The 24,655-nt window shown below is 51.7% G+C and overlaps 1 protein-coding gene across 1 annotated transcript in view; it reads left to right on the top strand.

Annotated features, from left to right (window-relative positions):
• The window catches only part of PLXNA4 (plexin A4), a 418,364-nt gene that overhangs the window by 323,259 nt on the left and 70,450 nt on the right, over positions 1–24,655 (top strand). Inside the window, exons 6-10 of the mRNA XM_039861051.1 lie at positions 5,847–5,970; positions 6,707–6,860; positions 8,087–8,186; positions 10,668–10,782; positions 20,685–20,885. Of these exons, the coding sequence (XP_039716985.1) occupies positions 5,847–5,970; positions 6,707–6,860; positions 8,087–8,186; positions 10,668–10,782; positions 20,685–20,885 (694 nt within the window). The remainder of the gene's footprint in view (positions 1–5,846; positions 5,971–6,706; positions 6,861–8,086; positions 8,187–10,667; positions 10,783–20,684; positions 20,886–24,655) is intronic.

Below are 24,655 nucleotides of genomic sequence, written 5' to 3' on the forward strand. Positions count from 1 at the left end.
GCGGCCCAGCATACGCAAAACAGAGTGCTTCTGTGCACCAAGCCTGCGGACCTGGTGATATTAAGGGACATGAAAGCTCCAGGCTGTTGGATAAAGTATAGTGTGAAAGTTGATCAGAATCAATCAGAGAAATCATTGGCTATATCTCAAGGAATAGACAGCATCCTCCTGGTTACTGCCTGGATTATGAAGAAAATGGATCTGCTGCTGTGATGTGGCTTCGCTGTCTCCTCCTCCTTTCTCCGCCTTCTCTTGTCCTCTCTCTCTCTCTCTCTCACTCTCTCTCTCTCTCTCGCTCTCTATCTCTCTCTCTCTCTCTCTCTCTCCATTCCGCTCTGCTCTCCTAACCTCCCCTCAGCCTCAGCAGAAATACATAGGTCTGACAGCACTACCTCCTGACAAAGAGAAGAGACAGCCAGCCCACTTCACCTTCTCTTAGGGCAACTGCTAAGTGCAATTTCCCTTCTCGGGAAGAAAGAACCCATCCAGGTCCCTTTTACTACCACCTGGGGTTTGTGTGCAATGGGTGATGAGTTTGGGGAGGAGCTGAAAGGAAGCCAAGGCAAGACTCTGGCCTGGGGCCCAGGGCGGAACACAGCATGGTGGTGGGACAGGACCCCTTGCTTGCTCCGTGAGCCCAGGACAGTTCCTGAGCCTCCACGGAACTCCTGCACCTGCTGTGAGTCCCGTGTCCACCTCCTGCGTTGACAGCCTCACCAGGAGACATCTTGAATCCAGCATTTGCCACCCAGGTTGGCCTTGGATCTTTAGAGATGGTAAAGGCGCGGCGAGTTCTGTTGCTAGAAGCCGGTGATGGAAGGGAACCGTGATGATTGTGGTCTTAGTGTCCTGTGGTTTATCCAAGAACAACTTAAATACTTAGGTTGCAACCATGGTGTCAGTCACTAGATCGTGACACCGTAAAGACTCATCCGAACCACACACACCCTTCATGTAAGAAACCTCCTACACACCCATCTGCCTGAAATGGGACCCCTTTACTACAGGGGTCCCCAACTCCTGGGCCACGGACCGGTACCCGTCTGTAGCCTGTTAGGAACTGGGCTGCACAGCAGGAGGTGAGTGGCAGGTGGGTGAGCGAAGCTTCACCTGTATTTGCAGCTGCTCCCCAGCACTAGCATCACCGCCTCAGCTCCACCTCAGATCATCGGGCATTAGATTCTCCTAGGAGCACCGGTCCCTGGAGCCAAAAAGGTTGGGGACCGTGGCTTTACTAAATAGCTCTTCCTCTGAGCCACGGATGCACCTGTCCGTTTCTGTGGGTGTCCTGAAGAGGGCAAGCTAATGACATTCAGAAGCCAGGTGTCTTCCCTGGTCAGGCTTCCCAGATGTGGAGACAATGACCAAAGCGCCCCATGATCTCCTCCTCGAGCAAGCGTTCTGAGTCTCTTAACTTTCCTGTAGAGCTCATTTGGGAAGCCCCACTCCCACCCCATTTTTTTTTTCAATCTCCTCACGTTTTAAACACAGATTCCCCAATGGTTCACTTAAGCACGGGCTATGACCAATGTGAAATGTTAAGGTTTGGGGGGTCACCTGTGGGGAGAAGCAAGGAGCAGTGTCCAATAACCAAGGCTGGTGGACCCATGCTGGTAGGCTTCAGGGGACAGACCAGCAACGACCCCCCAGCTTGGAGGCTGGCCCGGGCTGGACTCACAGATAGTCCCATTTCCGAACTGAAATTTGCTTGCCCTGCTGGCAGCACTGGAAGTTAATATTTCTATCATCGTATTTTAGAAATTAATTTTTAGAGAAGTTAATCGTCACCTCTTCCCCTCTCCCTCACCCCCTTCTTTTCTCGACTCCTCTCCCTTCTAATTTTCCACTTGAATTCTCCAGCAGTGGAAGTGTGGGCTTAGGGGAGGGCAGAGGTAGGCTGCTCCATTAGAGAGGATAATCTCATTGGAATCACTGACTTGAATAATAACCCCTCCAAGGGGCCAAGGCCATTGTCCCCAAGGGCTTGTAGCACCTCTGAACTGCGGCTGGAGGGATAAACTGCAGAGGGAGTAGAATGAGAAAGGAAGGTAAGAAAAAGGTGAGCAGGGCAAGACTCCAATTATAGGGGCCTGGGGTGTCTTCTTGGGGCCTGCTTCCTGCTGGCCTTCTGCAGGTCTGCATTTGGGTGGGGGGCAGGTGACAATGGTGAATGTCTGAAAATGCAAAGTCATATAGCATGCACTGTTTGCGTCCTTATGACATTTTGTGAGTCCTGCTTGGGAAATGGGTGAAGCAAGATCTTCCTTTAGCTCCGGGGTGCTCTCACAGCAGAACTGCAGGGAATGCTTTAGGCAGTGTCTGGAGCCCTGTGAAGGAAACATCTAAGTTGGCCCCGCCAAGAGTCATGAATTAACCCTCTGCACATTTCCTAGCTTTTGCCTGGGCTAATGAGAAAGCACAGTCTTAGAAGAGCAGGAGGCCATTGCCCTGACAGACCCTGTAAGACCCCAGAAGGAATTCATTCTCCCCCTTCCATTATCCTATCACATCTAAGGTCAGTTGTCTGTGCTCTTGAACGTTTGCAGCCTCCACCCTCATGGGCACTGAGGGATAGTGGAAATGTCAAAACATCTCTGACACTGACCTTAAACTTGACTTTCCACTAAGAGCTGTGGTTTATCCAAGAACAACTTAGATACCCTGTGATGGCTAGTCAAAAGAGAGCTACAGCCCAGACCACTCATTCTCCCTTTTCTCCCTCCTGACCTCTGAGGCTCCTCCTCCCTCATTTAGAAGGAAACTACTGTACCCACCCCTATCTTTTTGTCTTCGATTTGCCCCATGGGCCAGTCTGGGAGAGGACGGGTGCTTCTGTGTCAACCGTAGTTTGGAGAGATTGGAAGAGGAAGGATGATATACTAACATTTATTGAGGGCTTATGTCTGAGCTCTGCCCTGGTCTAAATACTTTACTTGCATAATCTTTTAATCATCATCATAACCCTATTAGGTAGGTACTATTTTGTCCCCATTTTATAGAGAAAACTGAGGCACAAAGAAGTTAATTTGGCCAATATTGCATAGCTAGATGGAATATTGAAAATCGTAAGCTGTAGGTGGCTTCCCTAGTGAGACCTAGTGAGACGTTAGTTTGGGGCTCTTGGGAACATGGCAAGATATAGCCACATGAACTTGGGGAGCAGCAAACCATGCAGGTAGGACTTCTCTGGAGATCCCCCACCCAGGTTCCTTTGTGCCCCTCGGAAGAGGGACGGAGGCCTCTCTTCTCTATCTGGATCTCTATTTGGTAACTCCAGGTGTGGTTTGGCCTGAAAGCGGCTTCATTTTTCCCCTCTTCATAATTTAATCAAAGGCATTTCTCAGACTTACTGATTGCTCTTGGAAATAGGAACATCAAAGTTGGGGAGAGAGGGAATAATTTAAGCCTGTCCCAGCTCTCTGGGTCTGCCGTTCACGGGAGTTAAAACGCTATTAATAGCGATGTCAGCGCAGACCCTGGAAAAGTCCATAACATTAGCTTAATGGCTGGAGGTAATGAAGTCCTTCCAGAGAAGCTAGCCCGGTAAATTAACTTCCCAGACTGGAAGGCAGACGCCCTTGTTGCCACGGGTCTGCTAGAGCAGCCTGGGAGTGCCGTGGAGACGACCACACTCGTGTCCGACCTTTCACTCTTGGAATGGGAGTCCTAGAAGGGTCCTGGAGAACGCACAGGTCGCTGCTTCTTAGTGGCAGACCGAAAGAGCCATTAGCCTAGAGAAGAGGATCGAGGGGAAATTGTTTTATTGCTCCAAGCACATGAAGGCAGCATCACGGACAGCAGGGGACATGGGTTTCGTCTGCAGGTAGGGGGTCTGTCCTTCACGTGTCACCTAGCAGCCTCAGGGAGGTCAAGCTCGGTGGTTGAGTGCAGGCTCCAGAGTCCATCTGTGTCAAATACTGCTTCTCTCCAGTTAGCCGGTGACCTTGGGCAGTGACTTACCATCTTCTCTGCAGTTTCCTGATCTATAAAGTGGGGTTTAAAATGGTACCTACCTCACGGCACTGTCGAGAGACTTAAGTGACATAGACTGTAAGCCCCTCATCACGGTGCCTAATATGCACGCGGGGACTAGCAGCCATGACGGCATTATTCGGAACTCAGTTTTTCACTTTCGCATTACGCATCCCATCTATTATAAGGCCACCCCTTTAGTCCCTTATCTCCCCGTTCTTTCTTTAGTCCATCCCTTCAATGATTACTCCTTTGTTTGCTAAATTCGCTTTTCAGATTTTCCACGGTTAGGCTGTCGCTCCCACTGAGGCCAAGGTGTCTTCCTTCCCCATGGCTGGGAGGAGAGGCCCCCCACAGCTTTCCTCTGTGCCTGAGGGTCACCCCAAGAAAAAGCTCGGGTGTCCAGATGCCTCTCTTCCCTCATCTCCTCCCCCAGGCTCAGCTGTGTTCTCTTTGAGGCAGAGGCCTTCTCCCTAGTACCCCTCTCCACACATGGGTTTCGTGTCCCTGGCTGTGCATTTCCTACTAAACTCCCTGCCCAGTGCTCCCTCCTGTCCTACAACAGCCCCAATGTCCTCCTTCCTCGGCAGGCTATTCTCCTTCACTTAAGGAGCTCAGCCACTCAGGAGCGATGACCCCTCCCCCCCGGTTCCATCTTATCTCAACTCGCCCGTCTGAGGACCCCCACTTTCCCTCACGCCACAGTAGACTCAGTACTCCAGAGATTCCAAATCCTGGCCATTCAGCGAGGCTCCGTGTTCACAAGGCTTGTTTGACTTGGATTAAATGCTTTTCCTTGAAGCCCAGGTGCCTTCCTACGGTGAACTCCCACTGCAAGGCAGCGATGGCCCTGGTCCCAGCAGATAGCTTAAGCACCTTCCCCATGTGTGGCACATGAATTTGGGTGAGGGCCACGATGTTTATGTGCACTTTTCACGAGGCTCCATCAGTTAATATTGCAAGATCCCAGGTCACCCTGGATGTAGTCCACCTGTGACGCAGTCTACTTTGAACGGCACTGGACTCTGAGCAATAACAGCAAACCTTCGGTGGCAGTTATCCTGTGCTGTGGAGCTGGGATTCTGATCCGAAACAGTCTGGCTCCAGAGCATGCTTCGAACTAGTGTATCTGCTCCTTTCATCCTTCCTTCTCTCCTTCCACCCACCTGTGTTTATCTTCTGTCTGCTGGGCATGAGGATGACAGGGGACACCCAAATAAGTCAGGGATGGCTTCTTCTTTTGAGCAGCTCACACTTAGCAGGTGAGGGCTGCACTCAGCCCAATAATGGCCATATAATCTAAGAAGTTCTAGACTGCGGGAAACTCCAAAGTGCTCTTAACTTCGCCTGAGGTGGGGGTGGGTTAGTGCAGAGGGGCGAAGGAGGGGCAGGTGCACGATAGTTGAACCATGTCTGGAAGGGTAGGTAGATGCTGGACGGGGAAAGTGGGGAGAGAGCAGTGCAGACAGAACTGGCAAGCACAAAGACAAAGAAGTATAAAAGAGTATAACGTACACGTGGAAAGAACAAGTCTCAGTTTGCCTGAGGCAGCGGGGGAGAGTGACAAGGGCCAAGGATGAGTGGGGAGGAGGAATAGACAGGACTTTGGAACTCTGTGGACGAGGAGGTGATGAGGGGACCTTAGGATGACTCTCAAGTTTCTGCATTTGGCAACCAGTAATTGGGATTACTTCCTTTTACAAATCCATGCATGATGGGGGAGGACCAGGCTGGGGGAAGGAAGCCAAAAAGTCAGTCAGGGAAGGCCGAGTTTGGACATGGCTTGGCAGCCACTGACGATGCTCCACCTCTGCATAGGACCCTTGCTGGACCAGACACCTTCTCCTGAGCCCCTCATCATCTCTCCCAATCAGGTGCACCCGGAAGGAGAGGTGTGAGCGGTCGAGAGAGCCCCGCAGGTTTGCCTCCGAGATGAAGCAGTGCGTCCGGCTGACCGTCCATCCCAGCAACATCTCCGTTTCTCAGTACAACGTCCTGGTAAGGGCAGCGTGGCCAGGGCCAGGGATGTGGGAAGAGCCCGCTCCCCTCACCAAAGAGGGCCACAGCCCAGCGCCCTCGGGAGGGCAGGGCCCAGCCTGGCCAGCCAAGCTGCTCAAGAGCAGGGCCAGGTGTTGAAGACTCTGTCCCTGGGGATGGAAGAGATGGGCGTATTCAGGAATATTTGAAAAGAGGCCTTATGCATAATGGGTAGGAAAACAAGGAAAACTGATCCCAAAATGATCCAAAGGATAACCAAGAGAGGGAGGGTGTTAGGAACAATATCTTTGTCTCTAAGACGGGGAAGATGTATGTGCAGAGAGAGACAGGGGTACGATGGCTCCCACGTTCTTGCACTGGACACTTGGTGGCTGGTGTTGACATTTTTCTAAAACTGGGGACAGTGGAAGAGGAGCTCGATGAGCAGTGCCTCGGTCCTGCTCACCTTCCTTTCTACGTACAAATCCCCTAGACAGTCTGCTTCCTGGGCCGGCTCCATTCATACGTAATGAACTTCCTTTCCTCTCTGTCTCTTTACATCCCACCACCTTCTCTATATGCTCTTGTAATAACTTGGGTCTCTCCTTCTCTACATCAATACTGCCTCACGTCGTGCTTTCTCTTTTCTTTCTGTCTGGTCTCTCTTGCTCTCCCTCTTTCTTCCTCTATTCCATACCCTTCTTTTTCCCTTTTCACTCTCCTTCTCTCTCTCCCTCTGCCGGGGTGTCTCCCACAGCTGGTCCTGGAGACATACAATGTCCCAGAGCTGTCAGCTGGCGTCAACTGCACCTTTGAGGACCTGTCAGAGATGGATGGGCTGGTGGTAGGCAATCAGATCCAGTGCTACTCCCCAGCGGCCAAGGAGGTGCCCCGGATAATCACAGAGAATGGTGAGCGGTCCCCGAAGACAAAGCTGGGTGGTACGTCTTTCCTCCCATCTGGACGAGCACTCAGGACGGATGTGGGGGGATGGAGGGAGCCTATGGGTTGGAGGAAGGGGTGAATGTAGGTGGGTATGTTACAGGAAGAGGGGGAGGAAGTATGTCCCTTCACTGCCCTTGGAACTGACTGTCGAAACCGGTTGAGCATCTGAGAGTCAACTTCATCCTAGGCGAGAAGCAGCTGCAAAGCGAGTTGTTAGAAAGCAAGGCCAGGGTAGCATCAGAGTATGCCAGCGAGGTTCACAGACTGTACTGGAACATGAGAGGGTCAGCATAGAGGGGCAGTAGAGGAGGAGAAGCTGGTCAGGAGCAGGGATGGGGTGCTGCGGGTCATTTGTCTTCTTACCTCACCCCCACCCTGACCTTGGACCACTGCCCCCACCCCCTCACCCTGCCCAGCCTTCCCAGAGCTGCCTGTTTGTGGCCAGCTATACTGGTAGGGATGGGGGTGGACAGAGGCCCAACGCTGCCGAGGGACAGACCCAGCCTGGGCAGATGGATTCCATGTCGGCCCTCCCATTTGGGCTTGCCACATTAGTTCCAGGCAGATTGATTAATGAGGCTTTTGGGGAAGGCATAGAACAAGGCTGGAAGTGGGGCCTGAGGTCAGGTCTGTGAATTAAACATGGGCTCTAGCTCCTCTTGGCACCAGCTGAGGATTCCAGGGGTTCCCGTTCAGGTGGAGCCCCGAGCCCACCAGAGGAGGGACGTCAGAACAGGGTCTCTCTTTCCATAGATGCAGATTAAGCACGTGTGCGCACACACGCACACACACATGCACAAACTTTTTGCATAGTTTGTGGCAGCATTACTGAGCGTCAACACATTTCTCCTGGTAGCTAATCAATGTATGTGTTTATACTTCTGCGAGTCTGGCATGGATATCGTGCGTGTGAATGAGTGCACATGTGAATCTCTGTCAGCGTCTGTGTATGTGCACATTGAGGAGCTAGTGAGCAAATGAGGGGTAGGTGCCAGGGGTAGAGTGTGGAAAGAGGAATAGACCAGAACTGGCTTCTGCAGCTGCTCTCGGGGTTGCCCCAAGTCTGGGCCCACTGAATCAGAGAATCGTTAAAGCTGAGGGCACCCCTTCTCAAGGTACAGTAGGCTCCCCTTTCCCTGACTCAGTGCGAACCCGCCACAGGGCCTTGGCCTTACCCCTGACCTCTCTGCAGGGGACCACCATGTCGTCCAGCTGCAGCTCAAGTCGAAGGAAACGGGCATGACCTTTGCCAGCACCAGCTTTGTCTTCTACAACTGCAGCGTTCACAATTCGTAAGTGCCCCAGCCCCACTCAGCTCCCCGTTCCCAGAGTCAAGGTTCGTCAAGAGATCAAAGACCCCACCACGGTTCGCAAGGAGTTAACACCAAGAGGCCCCACAGGGAGGCCTCCTTCACCCCTGAAGCAGACAGGCCCCTCCTCTAGTGCCCATGGGGTCAACGGAAAGAGTTGAGGAAGAGCAGAGTGAGACCCTGTCGGGTGGGCGGCTCCTCATCCCTGGCCCACACGTCTCGTCTGGCAGAAATCTGTCTAACCTGACTCACTTTCCACCATCTGTTGAGGAAGGGGGTGCATCTCACCTGAAGAACTGAACAGCCAGCACCCTGGGTGAGGGGCGGGGTCTGAGGAGGGAAAGAAGCTCCCATGTGCATCCAGGTAAGGGCACGTGGCCCAGCGCATCACTGAATGCCCAGCTCTGCACAGTGCCCCGCAGGCTGGGTCAGGACTCAGGCTGGAGAGGTCAGAGGGGCCAGAAAGGTACCAGCTGGGTGGGCTTCTGCCTGGCAGCCCGGCTCCAGCTCCAGCTCCAGCTCTGGCCCTGTTTGACTGAATCCTCCACTTCCCTAGGGAGGCCATGGAGGGCAGAGGCTCAAGCCATTCTGTGCCCCAGTGTCCTCTGTAAATGGGGACAGAGAAGTCCTTCTTCCGGGGATGGCATTCGGATATTTAACAGCTGACATGGCAAGGGCGCTGTCCCAGGAGAGAAGCCATTGGCTGGGACGCTGCTGACTGCTGCCCCTGCCCATCAACCCTTCTTGGCCCGCAGGATGCTGCCAGGGCCAGAAGAGCTATGACCAGGAAAGCGGTTAGAGGTGTCTGGCCAACCATGTGGGTGCTGCTCATGTTTTTGCTATCATTATATGATTATTTCCTCTCTAAAATGATGGGATTGGACTAGGCTGAGAAGGCATAAGCCATTTTTTTTTTCACCATACAAACCTTTCTCCAACCAAAAATAGGCGTGGAAGCATGATGTCCAAGATAGATGAGAGTAGAAGCTACTTGGGTAGAGGGTCGAGAGTGTCTGGGACCCTTCTGCCTAGGAACCCCACACGTCTACCCCCTCACACAGTCTCCAAAGATGTTCCAGGGGACCCCACAGGGTTCTAGAGAGCGCAGCGTGAAAACTGTAGGACTTCATCTCAGAAAGCTTTACCTGCTTTCATATGCTGCTCTATTTTCCTCTCCAGACAGGTCAAGCTTTTTAAAATAACCAAAGACATTTTTGGACTCTAGCCTGGTGGAATTTGGGAGTTTAGCTCTCTGCTTATGGCAGCAGTTGGCTCTCTTTGGGGCCCCAAGTATGAGGCAGCCAGACCTCCCAGCCAAGATCAAGTGCTTCGGCACTTGAGTTCTCTTTCTGCTTCTTGCCAGTGAACTTCCCATGGCTTTACCACTTGGCGGCCTAATCCCTCATTCCCCCTTTGCCCCTATAGCAAAGCAGAGTAATGGATGAAATCCTGTGTGAAGTTTCCATTCAGTCCACAAAATGGGCACGAGTCTCTACTATGGACAAGGCAATGTAGGACTCATTAGACAGGTTATCAAAAATTAGTAAGATGCAGAGACTCAATCCCGCCCTCCAGGAGTCATGGCCTAGTGGACTAGTGGATGAAGTAGACAGTGAATAAGTGAAATATAATATAATAACAAAGCCAGTACTGTCCCAGAGACATAAATGAAGGGATTCATAGAATAAGGGCCTAGTGTGACCAACTCTCCATTGGTCAAAGAAGGAAGAGGAGATGGCCAAGTGGGAGAAGGGGAGGTGGTACTCCAGGTAGGATGGCATGAGGAGAGCGTGTCTTGTTCGTCGCTGAAGCACCAAACATACGTGGGGACATGGATCTGAACACCAGGAAGAGCTTAGTCTGCATGACACGGCCTTTGGGGTTTACCCTTTGGAAGGAGGAACCATGTTGAGTTTTTAAGCAGGAAGGAACTCGTAAAGCTGCCTTTGTTTCCTGAGGGTGCAGTGTAGAGGTGGGGTTGCTAACTGTACAGGAGGAACCCAACCCACTGAGAGAGCAGCCTTGGGACCTGCCTTTGCCAGGGTGGGATCGTGTGGGTCCTTGTCAGCCCGGACCCTGGAGTCGGTTTGAATTAAAACTCAATTTCTTTGTTTGCCCTAACTCTCATGGGTTCTCCAGACCAGCCCCTCTCCTCCAGACCTCGTTGTTCCCCAGTTCCGCAAAGGAGGGCAGCATCCTCTGGAGATGGAAGGTGGTCGATGAGGCCCTTGGCAAACAGGGTTGTCACCTACCTGGGTGAAGGGGAGGAGGCCAGAGATTCTTGGCTTGCTGAGGACTTAGAAAGACAGGGAATGGATTTAGATAAGATTTGCTCTTCCTGAGTGTTTGAGGGTGGTTTTTCTTACTACTAAAAAATGTTTTGCTAGACCCAAGAGTCTTAAGCCCTCTGCTTTGGGTTTACCCAGGTTCTCTGATGTGTGCCTCTTCCTCCTCTGTGCCCAGGTGCCTGTCCTGCGTGGAGAGCCCATTCCGCTGCCACTGGTGTAAATACCGGCACGTCTGCACCCATGACCCCAAGACTTGCTCCTTCCAGGAAGGCCGAGTGAAGCTGCCTGAGGTAGGTCCCTGCAGTCGAAGTGGTGAGTGTCACTCGCAATGAGCATGGGACATACAGGCAGGCCTGCCCTGAAGACAAAACAAAGGCAAATCCCGCTTCCTCCCCAACCCTGAGACTCAAGGGGCCACTTTGTGAAAACAGTAAACAAGCAAAGCTTTACACTGGGGCTGGTGGGCTCTGGGTCAGTCCTGGAGGTTCAGTTCCAGACAAAGGGTGTATTCCAGGTCACCCCAGCCAGGTGAGTTCTAGAACAATTCCAAAGATGACGTGTGTGTATGTGTGTGTGTGTGTGTGTGTGTGTGTCCTAGAAATAATTGTAAGTACACAGCAGGGCTATGTACAGATTTTAGCTGTCTCTCAGAGCACTGTTCACAGCGCAGAACTAAGGTCAAAGGGATCAAATTAAGTAAAAGGAAGAAAATTGAAAGAATGAGCAACTCCTCAGCCAGAGCAGAGTCTTCTCAAAGTACGGCTCCCCGACCGGCAGCATCGGCAGCACCTGCGAACTTGTTAGAAACACAGTCTGCAGCTCCACTCCAGCTGGATGAGACCCTCTGGGCTGGGCACAGCACTCCATTTCTGCTGCACGGTCCAGTGTGGGAACCACTGAGACAGACGTGGGCTCCACAGCTAAGACACTGTGTTCCTAGTTCCTCCTAATCTGTATTCTTATCCTTGCAAACTATTCATCAGCATAATAGAAATACTCTATTATGTTGTTACCATTCTTAGAATGTAAGTTTGTGGGCAAAGACTCCAAAGATAAATGAATATAAAAAGACTTTGGAAAAGTCCACTGTTGTTCAAACATCATGATGCCTGTGCGATTCCAGCCGTTGGGCCAGTAGTTCTGAACAGTGGTTGCTTTAGAATGCTGTTATTTAGAATATGCACAAACACACACACACACACGAAGAGGTTATAGAAGTCCCCAGACAGAAGGCCCTTTCCCTGTACAATGGTGTCTGTCTATGATTGGAAATGGCCAGACAAGACCCAGACCTAGATTGTCTCTTTATAAGGAAAAGGAGAAAAGAGGTTACATCTTGGCTTTAAGTAAGACTGTGAACCTAATGTATATGTGTCCATTCCCTATTCTTCTTCAACTAAAACAACATGGATCTAAAGCTAACAGGACAGACTTGGGTCTGACAGGAAAGGAGCACACCCGTGGCATGAAGATCCTGATAAAGGGCTGAACAGTCTCCTTGATCTTTGACCTTTAGATTGGGGCACAGACTCAGGAGCCGAAGGGCTGGTTGATACACCAAGACCAGGGGCTGAGGACCCAGGAAGCGACCTCTTTTCATTTTGTTCAGAAACCTGCAAGTCACTCGATGGGAGTGAGACAAAGAGGTTTCCAGCCTCTCTTTCCAGACTGGTGTACCTGGCGGAAGTTTCAAACGTGGAGAGGCCTAAGAATGAAATGAAAGCGGAAACGAACTACCTGGTGGATTTCGAAGGCCCTTCCTCATTTAATTACCCCGAAGGAGGTTTTCAAATCTCTGCCGTCTCTTTCTTGTTTGCTGCCCTTTTCCCAAGTTTCTTTCTTTTAAATATATAAAAGGAACTTGTTTCTGCTGCTCAGAAAGAGGGAAAAAAAGAACTAGAAGAAAATAAAACTAGAGCCCGCCACATTTCCCAGAGCAATTCAGAGGGATCCCTATAGAAGAATGATGTCTTTAAGGGCCCAGACTGCAAGCCAGGCACGAGGCCCCATCTATACCGGGCACTGGCAAAGGCTGCTGGGGATTCACAGCACCTCTCAGGATTTGGTACTGGGCCCCCCAGGAAAGAGAGAGGCCTGGAGGAATATGGCCTATGGAGAGACATGGAGATGGACTAACTTTCGATTCCTCCCATGTCACGTGAGCTGTTTTGTGATGAGCCTGGAAGGCTATTGCGGTGAGAGGCTTCGGGGTGACATGGGATCACCGTGCCTCCCTTATCACGTAATTGAATGGAATTAACTTTGGTTCCTAATTTTCTTGTATGCATACTTATTCTTAGAGAAGGAAGCTTTAAGTCTATGCTTTTAAGTCTGGCAAAGCTTGGGGGCTGCCTCCCACCCAGCTCAATACTAGGGCCATTTTGAATACAACATGGAGGAGAAGCCAGCGTTGACCTTGCGATGGTCATAGCAGCATCGTTCTGGAGAATGCACCAAAGAGAAAAGAAGTAAAAAAAATATTTGTGGGCTATTGACTGATCCAACCATTTTGAGTCAGTGGAAGGACGTCATTGTCTTCAGAGCTTAAAAGAAAGCTCTGAAATACAGTAATTTTTTTTTTTAATTTACGTTTTTGGTTTGTTTGTTTTTTTTATATATATATTTGTTCCTAGGAAGAGATGGTAGCAGGAGAAACAAAGAAAATCACGCATTTGAAGGTGATTTTATAGAAATTCCCAACACACACATCCCCTCTCTACACCAGCTGAACCTTTGCTACATGTCACCATGTGCCCTTCATTACCCAGTTCCCGAGCATTTCCCACGTACAAGGCATTGTGAGAGACTTAAAGGTGTATAAGAGATCCGTAGATCTGTATTTAGAAATGTGTGACATGGGCCCTGGTCTACATGATCACTAAAGTTCTGTGGTTGTAAGTGGAGGTAAGCTGGAAAGCATCTAAGAGAAATCCATGCCCGCAGAGTGGTCTTACAGGGTGAATGTTCCAGCTGAGGCTTAGGTCTCCCAGTTTTACCTGGTGAGGTGACTTACTCGGCCTCAGGCCTGCAGCAACCCTGGATGCCCAGGTACAGACCTACCCTCTTGGAACGAAGGCGAGACCCCAGCCCAGTGATTCTTCTGAAAGTCCCTAGGTTTTCATTTCCCTCTCGCCTTTGAGTGTAGGATGCAGACAAGGTCCTTTTGTTCGCCAAGAGGGATGCTGCCAGGTGGCTTTTCATCTGCCCAGCACCATCTTGTACCCCAGGAAGACTTTCATCTGTGTGTCTTCCAGTTTCAACACTGGAGTCGTTGACTGTCACCAGGGTTGTCGAATTACCTTTCTATCCCCCATGAACAAACAGTGTATTCAGGTGAAGTTATTGGTCCGGAACAGAGGACTGGTCAATCATTGTTGTTATTATATTAATGACAAGTATTCTAGCATAATTACAATGATTAGAAGTAGAATACCCAGTAACATATGTTGTTTACGGTAACTATACTCCAGTTACAAGGAACGATTCTGTTTCAGCTACCGATGACATTGTGTTAACAACCCCGGGTCTTTAGATCAGCTGCCAGATCCTGGGTACCAAAGGGAGGAGGGAGAGGAAGGTGAGGGAACACTGGGGTGGGATGAGAAAGTCTTCTGCTCTCGGTCCTGTTCTCCCAGTATCTGTGGAAACTCCTTGCTTCCCCATGGAATGGCTTGTCACTGGGGCAGCCATTAACAGGGCCACGCCCTCACCTCTACCAAGCCGGAGGAGCCACTGGTCCCCAAGTAGCTCTGGAATCCCCAGGCTCGTCTGCCGGCTGATCCGAACACCTCATCGTGCCCGCACTCTTAATAATGGAGATCTTGAGGGAACGAAGGTGAACCTCCACGAAAAGCATTACTATTGACAAAAATTTGTCCTCGGTCGATTACTGTACCGTTTTTTTTTCTCACCGAAACTGGAAAGCAAAGTGAACCGCAGCTGAAATTCTGTTATGCGGGTGCCAGACTGGAAGGGCTTTACTAGGAAGGCGAAGCACATCTGACCCATGGGGCACAGGCTCGGAAAGGAGGTTCCTACAGCCCGTCTCTTCTTGAAGTTCAAGCAGAGCTTACTCTAGAGAACAGTTGTAAGATCAGAAGAGGCAAAATTAATTCTATTTGATTTCCAAAGCTGTGCTTGAAAGGTTCTCCCAACCTCCCCTACCACCCTGCTACTCCCGAGATGCCGTCCATAACCGGGACGGATATCACAAAGCCCGCCGATCCCAAGGGTCAGAACTATCCAGGACTGAAGAGCTGGCGAGGCAAGGAAGATGCTGGGACTGCCACTTGCCCCCAATGCGGAAACGAGCCCCAGGCCAAGGGCACTTACCCTCCTCCTGGACTTGGGAGAAATCAGCCAGGCCATGTTGTCAGTGATTCTGTTTCCCTTCTCGCTGAGGGGCCATCCCTGGGACCCGACTCAAAACAATGAAACCGCCCTTGCCATGCCCTTCACCCTCTTTTGAGACAGACAAAGCCAAACCTGGCTGAAGGACTTGCTTTCCATCCACGCACCGCCCCTGCTCCAGGTATCCCATCGCTGAGCTGCCATTTCCCCAGACAACTGCACTTTCCATCAATCTCGCCTGCCCCCGCCCCCCAAGGTTATGGGTATTTCCTCTCTGTATTATTACTTTGCTCTCTCCATAAGCCAGCCCATCGTAGATCACGCTAATGGCATTATAAACTTGGGGAACAGCAAGAAAATATATGGTGCGTTACATTTTTGTATTGGGCATCACGGGACTGAGGAGGGGAGTGTAAATTTGGGGGGTTGGTTGGTTGGAGCTAGAGCTGGCTCGTCTTTGGAATTGATGGGGGCTGAGGTGACGTGAAAGGGAAAGGTGACCTGGAAATCACTTATTCCTTAGCTGCCCCTAGATGCTGCCCCAGCCCAGCTCTCCCCACCCCCCCAGAGCTCCACAGTCCCCGAGTTTTTCTGTAACAACCACTAAGAGAATTAGAGCCGTCATCTCGTGAACACACTGGGGGCTGTAAATCCACAGGCCTGCCAGCCCCACTCCCCCAGGCAGCACCAGCCCCGAAGGCAGCCTTTCCTCCCCTAGCCCAGCGGCAGTCTTTATGTCCTTGTTCAATTATTTAAATATGCAATGAAACCTCGGCATAAAGCAGCCACTGACATACTGGACGTGGGAGATGGAAAGGCGCCCTTTTTCCTTTCACGCTTCAGCCTGGCGTCCATGCTCTCTGCAATGAGCAGGGCTATCTTACGTCCGTGTGCATTTAAGTGGACACCAGAATATTCACAGGGCTGGCCACTTGACCTGGAGCCCACTAGAGCTACCTCCTGAAGCCAACACATTAAAGATTTTCTTGTGCCTCAAGCCACTGCCACTCCCTGCCCTCGGTCCCTTCTTACAACCGCAGAATGTAGCCACAGGCACAACAGCCTTCAAGGGAATCTCCTTCTTACTGCACTTGTCTCCAAATGATCGTGCTAAACGCAGGGATGTTCCACCCTCCGAGAGCTGGCCCTTTCACGTGGTAGTTCAGAGAAATATCTTCCTTGAAAAGAGAAGGGCAGGATGTGTTTGAGGAATCCCGTATGGGGACTTGATCGTCATCTGGGGACAAAAGTCAGTTAGATGATCAAGGTGAAAATATTTTGTTCATTGTCCTTGTGGGAACAGAGCGAGGCAACTGGGGTCCTTAGTTTTGTTTATCGTGAACATGGGGGGATCATATGTGTGTTACGCCGTGAAACAAGAAGGAGAGTGGAAAAATATGTGTGAGGGGTGGAGGTGGCGGAATATGCACTGGATTGACTTCACGTACGCCTTTTACTGTGTCCGCCAGGTTCACTAGAATCATGACGGTTTCCCACGCTGCCTACCGGATCATGCCCGCCTGTTTGGTGGTACTGGTTGTAGTGCACCAGTTATTAGAATATTAAAATATTTTCCTCCTGGTAGATAAATAGCCACTTCCAGGAGGCCCGCCTCCCCCACAAGTCCCCAAGCCCATCTAGCATGTATTCAATAGGTCAGTATTTTAAACATATATGCTCGGAGCTAGTTGAGCTGGCTTTATGAACCCCGTTTCAGAGATGGGAAAACGGAGCTTCAGAAATATTGTATAATGATTGTCCTAGAACATCCACTGAGTTAATAGTAGAACTGAGATCATAAAAATCATTTAATCCGAACCGGCCTCTTTATTTTATGGACAAGAAGACCCAGAAGGTTTGAGAGACTCGCCCAAGGCCCCATGGTTGGCTGGCGGAGCGTGCGAAACATGCAGCTTCATGATGTCACCTCCCAGAAGATGGGACTGCTGTTAAGGGAGCAGTGGACAGAACTGGGACCTTTCTATCTGTCCCCCTTGTGTTTGGGGCACTGGGAGCTGTTGACATCATCAGGCTCCGCATAAGACCTGAAGCCAAGAATGGTGGAATGAGCTGGGCAGTGAGAGACAGTGGAAAATCACACAGAGACAAGGGCAGGGGAGATGGAGGCTTCATTCAAAAATGAGGTAGAGAGAGAGAGGAGATGAGGAACAAGCAGCAGCTTGAGCCGAGGGAGAGGATAAGGAAGGAACAAGCACTTGTTGACGACTTGCTCGCTCTGTGCCAGATACTTTCTACATGGTAGTTCATGGAAAGCCCTCAATGCCCTGTGGTGGCGAGGTTATTAATCCCCACTTATAGTTAAACCAAGCAATGATCAGAGCCCTCTCAGACTCCAAAATTCACAGGGGGAAAGAAACATAGACTTGCACTCGAAGTTACGTGATTCCCAACAAGATTCTCTAGTTAAGGAAGCTCAAAGGTGAGGACAAGGTCCACGTGACCTGAGCTCCTGGACCATGGCAGAGGTGCTCAAAACAGGGCTTCAGCGTTATGGGAAACGTGGAGGTTTCTCTGAAATTTCCCAAGAGCATTATTAGACTTGGAGGTGGCTTTGTACCTGGGACCTCGGCGTGAGGTAGGTCAGGATCTGGAGAGCTGGAGTGGGAGGAAGGGGCAGCATGAGGGCAATGGTCCTTCCCTGCCTTGTTGCCTAAGAAAAAAAATTGCCATTTTTACATTTCAATTAGGAGGGTTACTGGGGTCAATCAGCAGTGCCACTAGAGGAAAATGGGCCCAGCCCAGCCCTGGGCCTCTCCAATTATAATTAATGAACTTGCTCTAAGAGCTGCCAACCTTTTTATATGCAAACTAAGCCTTTATGAGGCCACTGGCAATCAGGACTCATTAGAGAACTCATAACAAGCCTCGGTGAGGATCTTACAGGAGAAGAGAGAGAGGCTTATGCTTTAGTCCATATCCTGGACCAGAATCAGCCCAGCCCCCAGGCGAGCTTCCAGCATAACTCGGGAGGGTTTCCCAGCTCCCTAGTCCTGCTGGTCTCAGGGAGATCCTTGCTGACTTATACCACTCCATTCTGAGGTGGTCCCCCATGCCGATAGGAGCTGGCCTGTTTCATTATGGTGAGGAAAGATAATGGGTTGCAACTGCGTTCGTCAGCTGCCAGCACATCTGCTGACACTGAGCCATTATTTTTCCCCTCCCTGCCCCAGTTTCTCCTTTGCAAAGTAGAAAGGATCCATTAGGTCGGTTCAGAGGACTGTCAGATTGCAGACACCCTCATTCACGAGCAGCAACATTTTGCTGTAGAAAGTGGAGGTGAGAGGTCCCAGCACTTCCACTCTTGCTCCAAACACAACCATAGACCCAGCTTCTGCATACAAAGGTGGATGTAGCAGGAGGAAGGTCAGGCTTGTGCATGCTCTAGGGGAGGAAGGGCTCCCCAAGGCCACAGGTAGAGCAAGGAGCAGAGGCAGGACTGGCCTGAACCCTCAGCTGACAGCTTCCCACTGTTCATAGATCCTGTCTCTTTATTCTCCAACGTCACACCCCCCACACTTGAGTCCTGAGCATCTTCCTTTTCACAAACTTACTCTTGTTTTCCATGGGTCCTGCATTCTCATCTTGCTGGAGCAGGCGGTTGGAGTGGGGGAGGGGTATCAGCTGAGACAGCGGCACAGGATGGAACCATTGAGACTCTTCCCCCTTGGGGGCCTCAAAGTCTCCAGGGACTCACTCACTCTCAAGCCTCGGGGCCACATGCTGGGTTCAGGCCCCATCCTCACCCCTTCTCCCGCCTACTGCCTGCCTTCCTGCTGCTGCTCTTTAATTGTGGTAAAACACGTACCGTAAAACTTACCATCTTAGCCATCTTTAAGTGTGCAGGTCAACGTGCCATTAAGTACATTCACATTGTCATGCAACCATCTCCACCATCCACCTCCAGAATTTTTTCATGTTTCCAAACCCAACCACTGTCCCCACTAAAGCCTAACTCTCCATCTCCCTCTCTCCCAGATACCACCATTCTACTTTCTGTCTCTATGAATTTGGCTGCTCTAGGTACCTCACAGGAGTGGAATTGTGTAATATTTGTCCTATTGTGACTGGCTTATTTCACTTAGCATATGGTTTCGAGATCCATCCATGTCATCGCATATATTAAAATTTCCTTCCTTTTTAAGGTGGAACCATATTCCATTGTCTGTGTATATCACAGTTTGTTTATCCATTGATGGAAACTTGGGTCGCTTCCATCTCTGGGCTGTTGTGAATAATGCTGCTATGAACATGGTATACGATTTCGAGTTCCTTTTTTCAGTCCTTTTGGGTATCCCACCCCGCCCCAGGGGCAATGCTGGGTCTGCTGTTGTCTCCTAGCTGCTCTTCGGGATAAAGGTGTGAGCGGCCTGGGGGAGGGCAGGAGGGATTCGTTTAACAGTGCTGGGGCACTTTCTTCCCTAATGCAATGCTCCGGGTACTCAAGAAGGACAAGTATGAGGCCACCCCCAAATCATGGAATCAGGACTGGTTGGAGCTGAATGGGTCCTCAGGTCCTATCCAATTGACAGTTAAGGGAGTCGAGTCTCACAGTGGGGATGCGATGTACACAGGGTGCCATGGCTCATCGGAAGCTCAGCGGGCACCAGAGCTCAAGTCTTTCCCAGCATTCAGAGACGGGGGCTCACGTTTGCTCTCAGACCCAGTAGGGATAGCTGCCCCTTGCCTGATTGCCTGGGCCCCCTCCTGTCTGCCATTCCCCCACAGCCTCTGTTCTGCCTTACTCGGCTGGGGGAGAATTCTGGGGTTGGGGACCAGCAGCCTCTGCGGAGAGTCAGCAGTAAACCCATGAGGCAGCGTCCTCAGGAAGAATGTGTGTGCTGTGCTTTTGACATCCAGCCTACCCAGAATCCATCTGTCTCGGTATGCTCCCCAACAGTGCCATAGCAGGAGGAATCTGGGGGACGGTGGACCTGTAAGATGTGGGGTGCCCAGACTCCACTGGGATGCCGACTCTCTTCTACCCAGCTCCTGAGCACCCGGCTTCTACCTCTCAGCTGAGCAGAGCACCCACACTCCTTGTTTGACCCCATTCTTCTCGAGCCCTCCCTGGGCAGAGCTGACTGCCCCAGGGAGAAGGGGCCCAGAGACTTGTGTCCTCCAGAGCCAGAGGCCCTCTGGGCCCCACGTGGCACCAGGGACGAGCACACTCATTGTCAGCATCCAAAAGGCACTCGGGGTCTATCCTCTCCGAGGGGCATTTCCTCGGGATCAGGCCATCCCCAGAGTTCAGTCAGAAGCTTCTGGATTTAAAAGGCCTCTGGGCTCATTCCAGAACATTCCCGAATGCCAGAATCATCCTGTGTATGGACGGCCCTGCTGGACCCGCCTTCTGTGGTCCAGACTCACACTCCAGAACCTTGGCCCAGGGTTTTGCCTGACTGTCATGCTGCTCACGTGGGTCCCGCTGCCCCCAGTCTCGGCAGCCGGGAACTTAGGCAAAGGGTCAGCACCCCAGAGTGGGGTGGGACACCCCGCCAGCAGTGTCTGTCTCTGCTAGGGTACCAGGGGGGCCAGGAGGAAGCCACCAGGGGTGTCAGAGTCAAGAGTGCATTAAAATGGAACCTGAAGAGGGCAAGGGACTATTGCAGTGAGAAGTGGCCTCAAAATGGAAACTCCGGGACCCAGGATTTCTCAGTCCCTTTCCCTCCCGCTCGGCGGCTGGGGTGGGCACCAGTGCCCAGGACCACCCCTGCCTGTGTCCCTGGGAGGGAGGGGCAGGGCCAACACCTGTGTTAGGTCTGCAAAGCCTCCTCTCCCTTTGGCTTCCCGCTTGAGCCTGAGCCGTGCTCTCTGCCCCCAGGACTGCCCTCAGCTGCTGCGAGTGGACAAGATCCTGGTGCCCGTGGAAGTGATCAAGCCCATCACTCTGAAGGCCAAGAACCTGCCACAGCCGCAGTCGGGGCAGCGCGGGTACGAGTGTGTTCTCAGCATCCAGGGCAGCGAGCAGAGAGTGCCCGCCCTGCGCTTCAACAGCTCCAGCGTGCAGTGCCAGAACACCTCTGTGAGTGCCCCGGCCCGCGGCCCCAGGCCCCGGCCCGCCTCCACCCACTCCGTTGTCCTCTTCTAGAGCCTGACCAGCTCGGCTCTGCAGGACATTCCCTGACACCCACAAAACTGCTCAGCTTCCTCCCTCCCCGCTCCCCCAGCCCAGCCCCTTACACCCGACCCAGCAGAAGGCTGGGCTCCGAGATCGACAAGTGTCTGCCCAGAGGTGGGGCCCTGTTGTGGCCAGGAGGGTCCTTTGCCCAAGATGAGGGACTGTGGGCAGAGGGGCTTTGGGACCAGCTGTGGGGCTGCTGAGCGCTATTCATGGGCAGATGTATTTACCAGGTGTGTTCCATCCTCCTTCCTAAGAGGAGTCTGGGCCCTTCCTTTCTACTGAGTGGAGCTGAGTGCCTCGTGTGAGCCCACGAAGGCCCCACACCCCCTCCACACCTACACGGAGGCCACTTCCCAGCACGAGAGGCCTCTGAGACAGACCATGCTCCTGCAGAGGAGCTGGCGGCCCGAGTGTACTGCTTGGCTCAGCACAAACCCTGCCCGCTGTTTAGAAAACTCACATTAGGTCCATACTCAGGCTGCCACCTGGTTCCTAGGGACCACAGTGAACCCTCACGGTGCACCACCTCCCGCCTGCCTGTGGCCTTCCCAGTCACTCTTTCGCTCACTCTCACTCTCTTTCTGGGCTACTTCTCTGCACCTCGATGCTCGGAGACAAACGTCTTACTTAGAGACCTGTAATGTTTTCGAGCTGTGAGAAACTGTCATGCTCTTCTTCACAGTGCAAAAGAGAAACTAGAGGCTGAGGAACGAGGGTACAGCGAGGCTTGCGGGGAACCCTCTTTAAGAATTAAATATAAGAAATACAAGAACAGATATGCAGCTCCACGTGCCTCAGGGTGCCCACCCCGCAAGAGGGTAAATGGTGTGCACGAGGGCATGCACCGAGTGAGTGGCAGGGCCAGGCCTGGATCTGAGGCATCTCCTGTATCATACCGCCTCCCGTTCATCCTTCTCATTGCCTCTGGGTACATATAAGCAGTGACTGGTTTTAGGGATGTGATGTGGGACCAGGAGAGTCCTGGACAAGGCACGTCGTGGGAGTGCTCCACTCCTCCTGCAGGAAGCAGTGCAGGGCTTAGTGGAGCTCAGAGAGGCCCACGTGTTTGCCCAGGGTCACTCAGCATTATAGGGGCCGAACTAACAATTGATCTTCCAACCTCTGTAACCCAGATGTGTCCCCACAGCTCCCCCGGCAGCCAGGCTGTTTTGCAAGTCTCTGCAGCATTCCAGATTAAAAGTGCAAGCGAAAGGGATATTAAATACCTCTTGTTTTTTCTCAGTCCTGAGGCTAACTGGACCAGCCCCAAGGGTTTGGGTCAAGTGATTCTCCCCCAAATAAGCAAATCCCTGTGGGAAAAAAAGCATCTGAGTCGCACATTTGATTCAGCAGAAAGCGGCTGGGGATTTCAGACCATGGAGAAAACAGCCTCGTTTCCTCAGAGAAGCTGCTCCAGGGGTCTGGGCCCCACAGGTGTCAGGAGGGAGGACAGAGCCTGCGGCCTCTGATAATGAGTCCTCAGCTCCCCAGAGGCCACAAGCCTGGGCCCCATACTTCTGCTGACTCAGTTAAATAGGCGAGGGTACCCCAGATGACAGCCTGAGCTCGTCCTGTGAACCCGGGGTCTGCACCTGGGGGACTGGCCGCAAACGTCCAAGAGGCTTGTTGGGACCTGCCCCCTTTCTATGTCCTTCCAGAACTGGAAGTCGATTGTGTTCAGATGTCCTCAGCACTCCCTGAGCTGAGACCTGACCCAAAGAATGAGCCCTTCATGGGTCACAGGGAACTCCCTAAATGTACGGGCAAAATCAGAACCTTCTGGGCACAGATGGGAGCTCAGCAGCCCTGACAGGTGAGGGCCAGGCAGGTGAGGGCCGGTCTCTTCCCTGATGCCTTCACAGGGTCCCTGGTACTGGCACCAGTCATTACCCGTGGGACAAGGAAAGGTAGTGCTGGGCTCATAACACACCCCCTCATGAAAGGTGGAATGAAAATTAGCAGCTGGGCACTTTATACCCCAGCCTCGGTGTTACCTGTGGGAGCGGGGTCTGATCTACCTCCCAGAGGACTGCGGAAGAAGACTTACTGTTGTTTCGTTGCCTCTGTGAGCTCTCCGGAATGGGCGTAGGAAGGGAGAAGGCTCCAAATGAGAAGTCCCCTGGGTTTGTGGTGGCAGAGGGAGGTGGGTGACAAAGAGGTCTCAGAGGACAGCACAGAGGGAAAAGAGATGCAGGAAAACTCATCACGGGTGTGATGCTGGCTGGAGTGGGGGCGGGGGGACAGGCAGGTCATTTCCGGTCCACTCTTTGGGGACAGGCCATGGGCCAATCACTGCAGCTGTCATGTGTCCAGTGGGAGAAGGACAAGACAGCTCACAGGCAGCAGTTGGACAGGGAACAATTGTAGGAATTCCTGGCCTCCTTTAGACGAAGGTTCTAGAGAAAAAATGTCAAGTGCTGTTAATAATAGTGCCTAGTATCCGCCCCTTGGTCACCAGCAATCACCCGTGTAAGTGGGCCACAGTGGGCAGCTGACTGGCCGCAGTGCTGGCGGAGGCCCCGGGCTCTGGCCCAGCTTCCACCAACCCACAGTGGCCTCACGTTTTCTCTTGGTGACCCAATTTACCATATGCAAAACAGGGGGGGGTGGCCAATGGTGAGGTACCTTGTCCCTCTTCCTACTTTCCTGGAACGCAGCTGAAAGTGAGTCTGCTGAGCCTTCTGGGGTCCTGGAAATGGACACATAGGCTTCTCATGTTGTTCAGATTTGTTCGCCCGAAAGGTAGAACTTTCAAGCAAAATATCTCAGAGCTCGGGACAAGAGAATGGTTGGAAGAAAGAATGTCCAAACTATATAGAGGTCTTCTCTTTGCTTCAGAAGGTAGAGAAACTGAGGTTCACACCTTCCCAAGGTCGTGATCAATGTCATCCACTCGCTGGGCCATGGGGTGCCAGACTTGTCCTGGTCCCTGGGAGCCAGAAACACTCTTCCTTGAGCTCTGGGCTTTGTGCAGATTAACTGCCAGCTGATTACAGAGAGCTACATAAATGCTAAGTGGCATGGAGGTGGGGAGTCCTGGGGGATGGGAGCCAGTGGTCCCAGCTCCCCAGCTGTCTGGCCTCCCCCTTTCCCTTTGGGATACAGGTCGTAAAGAGAGGGTGTCCAGGAAGGAGAGTGACTTCCTTAGACATCAAGGGAGTGGAGCAGAGCAGCTAAGTATGACTTCCATATTTCATAATCAAGATTCCGAATTTGGGAGACAGAGAGAGAAAACAACACCCAGCATATTCCTTGAGGTCTTTTTTATTTTCAGTTTTCTTCGTAAGGAAAATGTGCGCTCGCACACACGCGCACACCTGAACACACAAGCGTTCTCATATGCATATGCTTCCAATGTCTGGCACATAAACACTCAATAAGTGGCTGCTATTATTATTCCACATAAACATAAACACAGGGAACACAAATATATTTTGCACAGTATCCCTGAGTGTATACACAGAGATTAAAATACACCGTAATATCTGGGAGCTCATTCTACATGACAGGCACTGTGTTCAGAGCGTTGGATGGTTGTCTCGAACCCTCCCAATGCTATGAGGTATGCGCTGTTTATAATTTCCATGGTACAAATGGGGACCCTGGGGACTTAGATCATTTGCCCACATTCACACCGCTGGCCACCACAGAACCACTTTGTGACAGTCTGT

This window comes from Pteropus medius, unplaced genomic scaffold, assembly GCF_902729225.1.
Source record: "Pteropus medius unplaced genomic scaffold, Ma_sr-lr_union100, whole genome shotgun sequence".
Lineage (NCBI taxonomy): Eukaryota > Metazoa > Chordata > Mammalia > Chiroptera > Pteropodidae > Pteropus > Pteropus medius.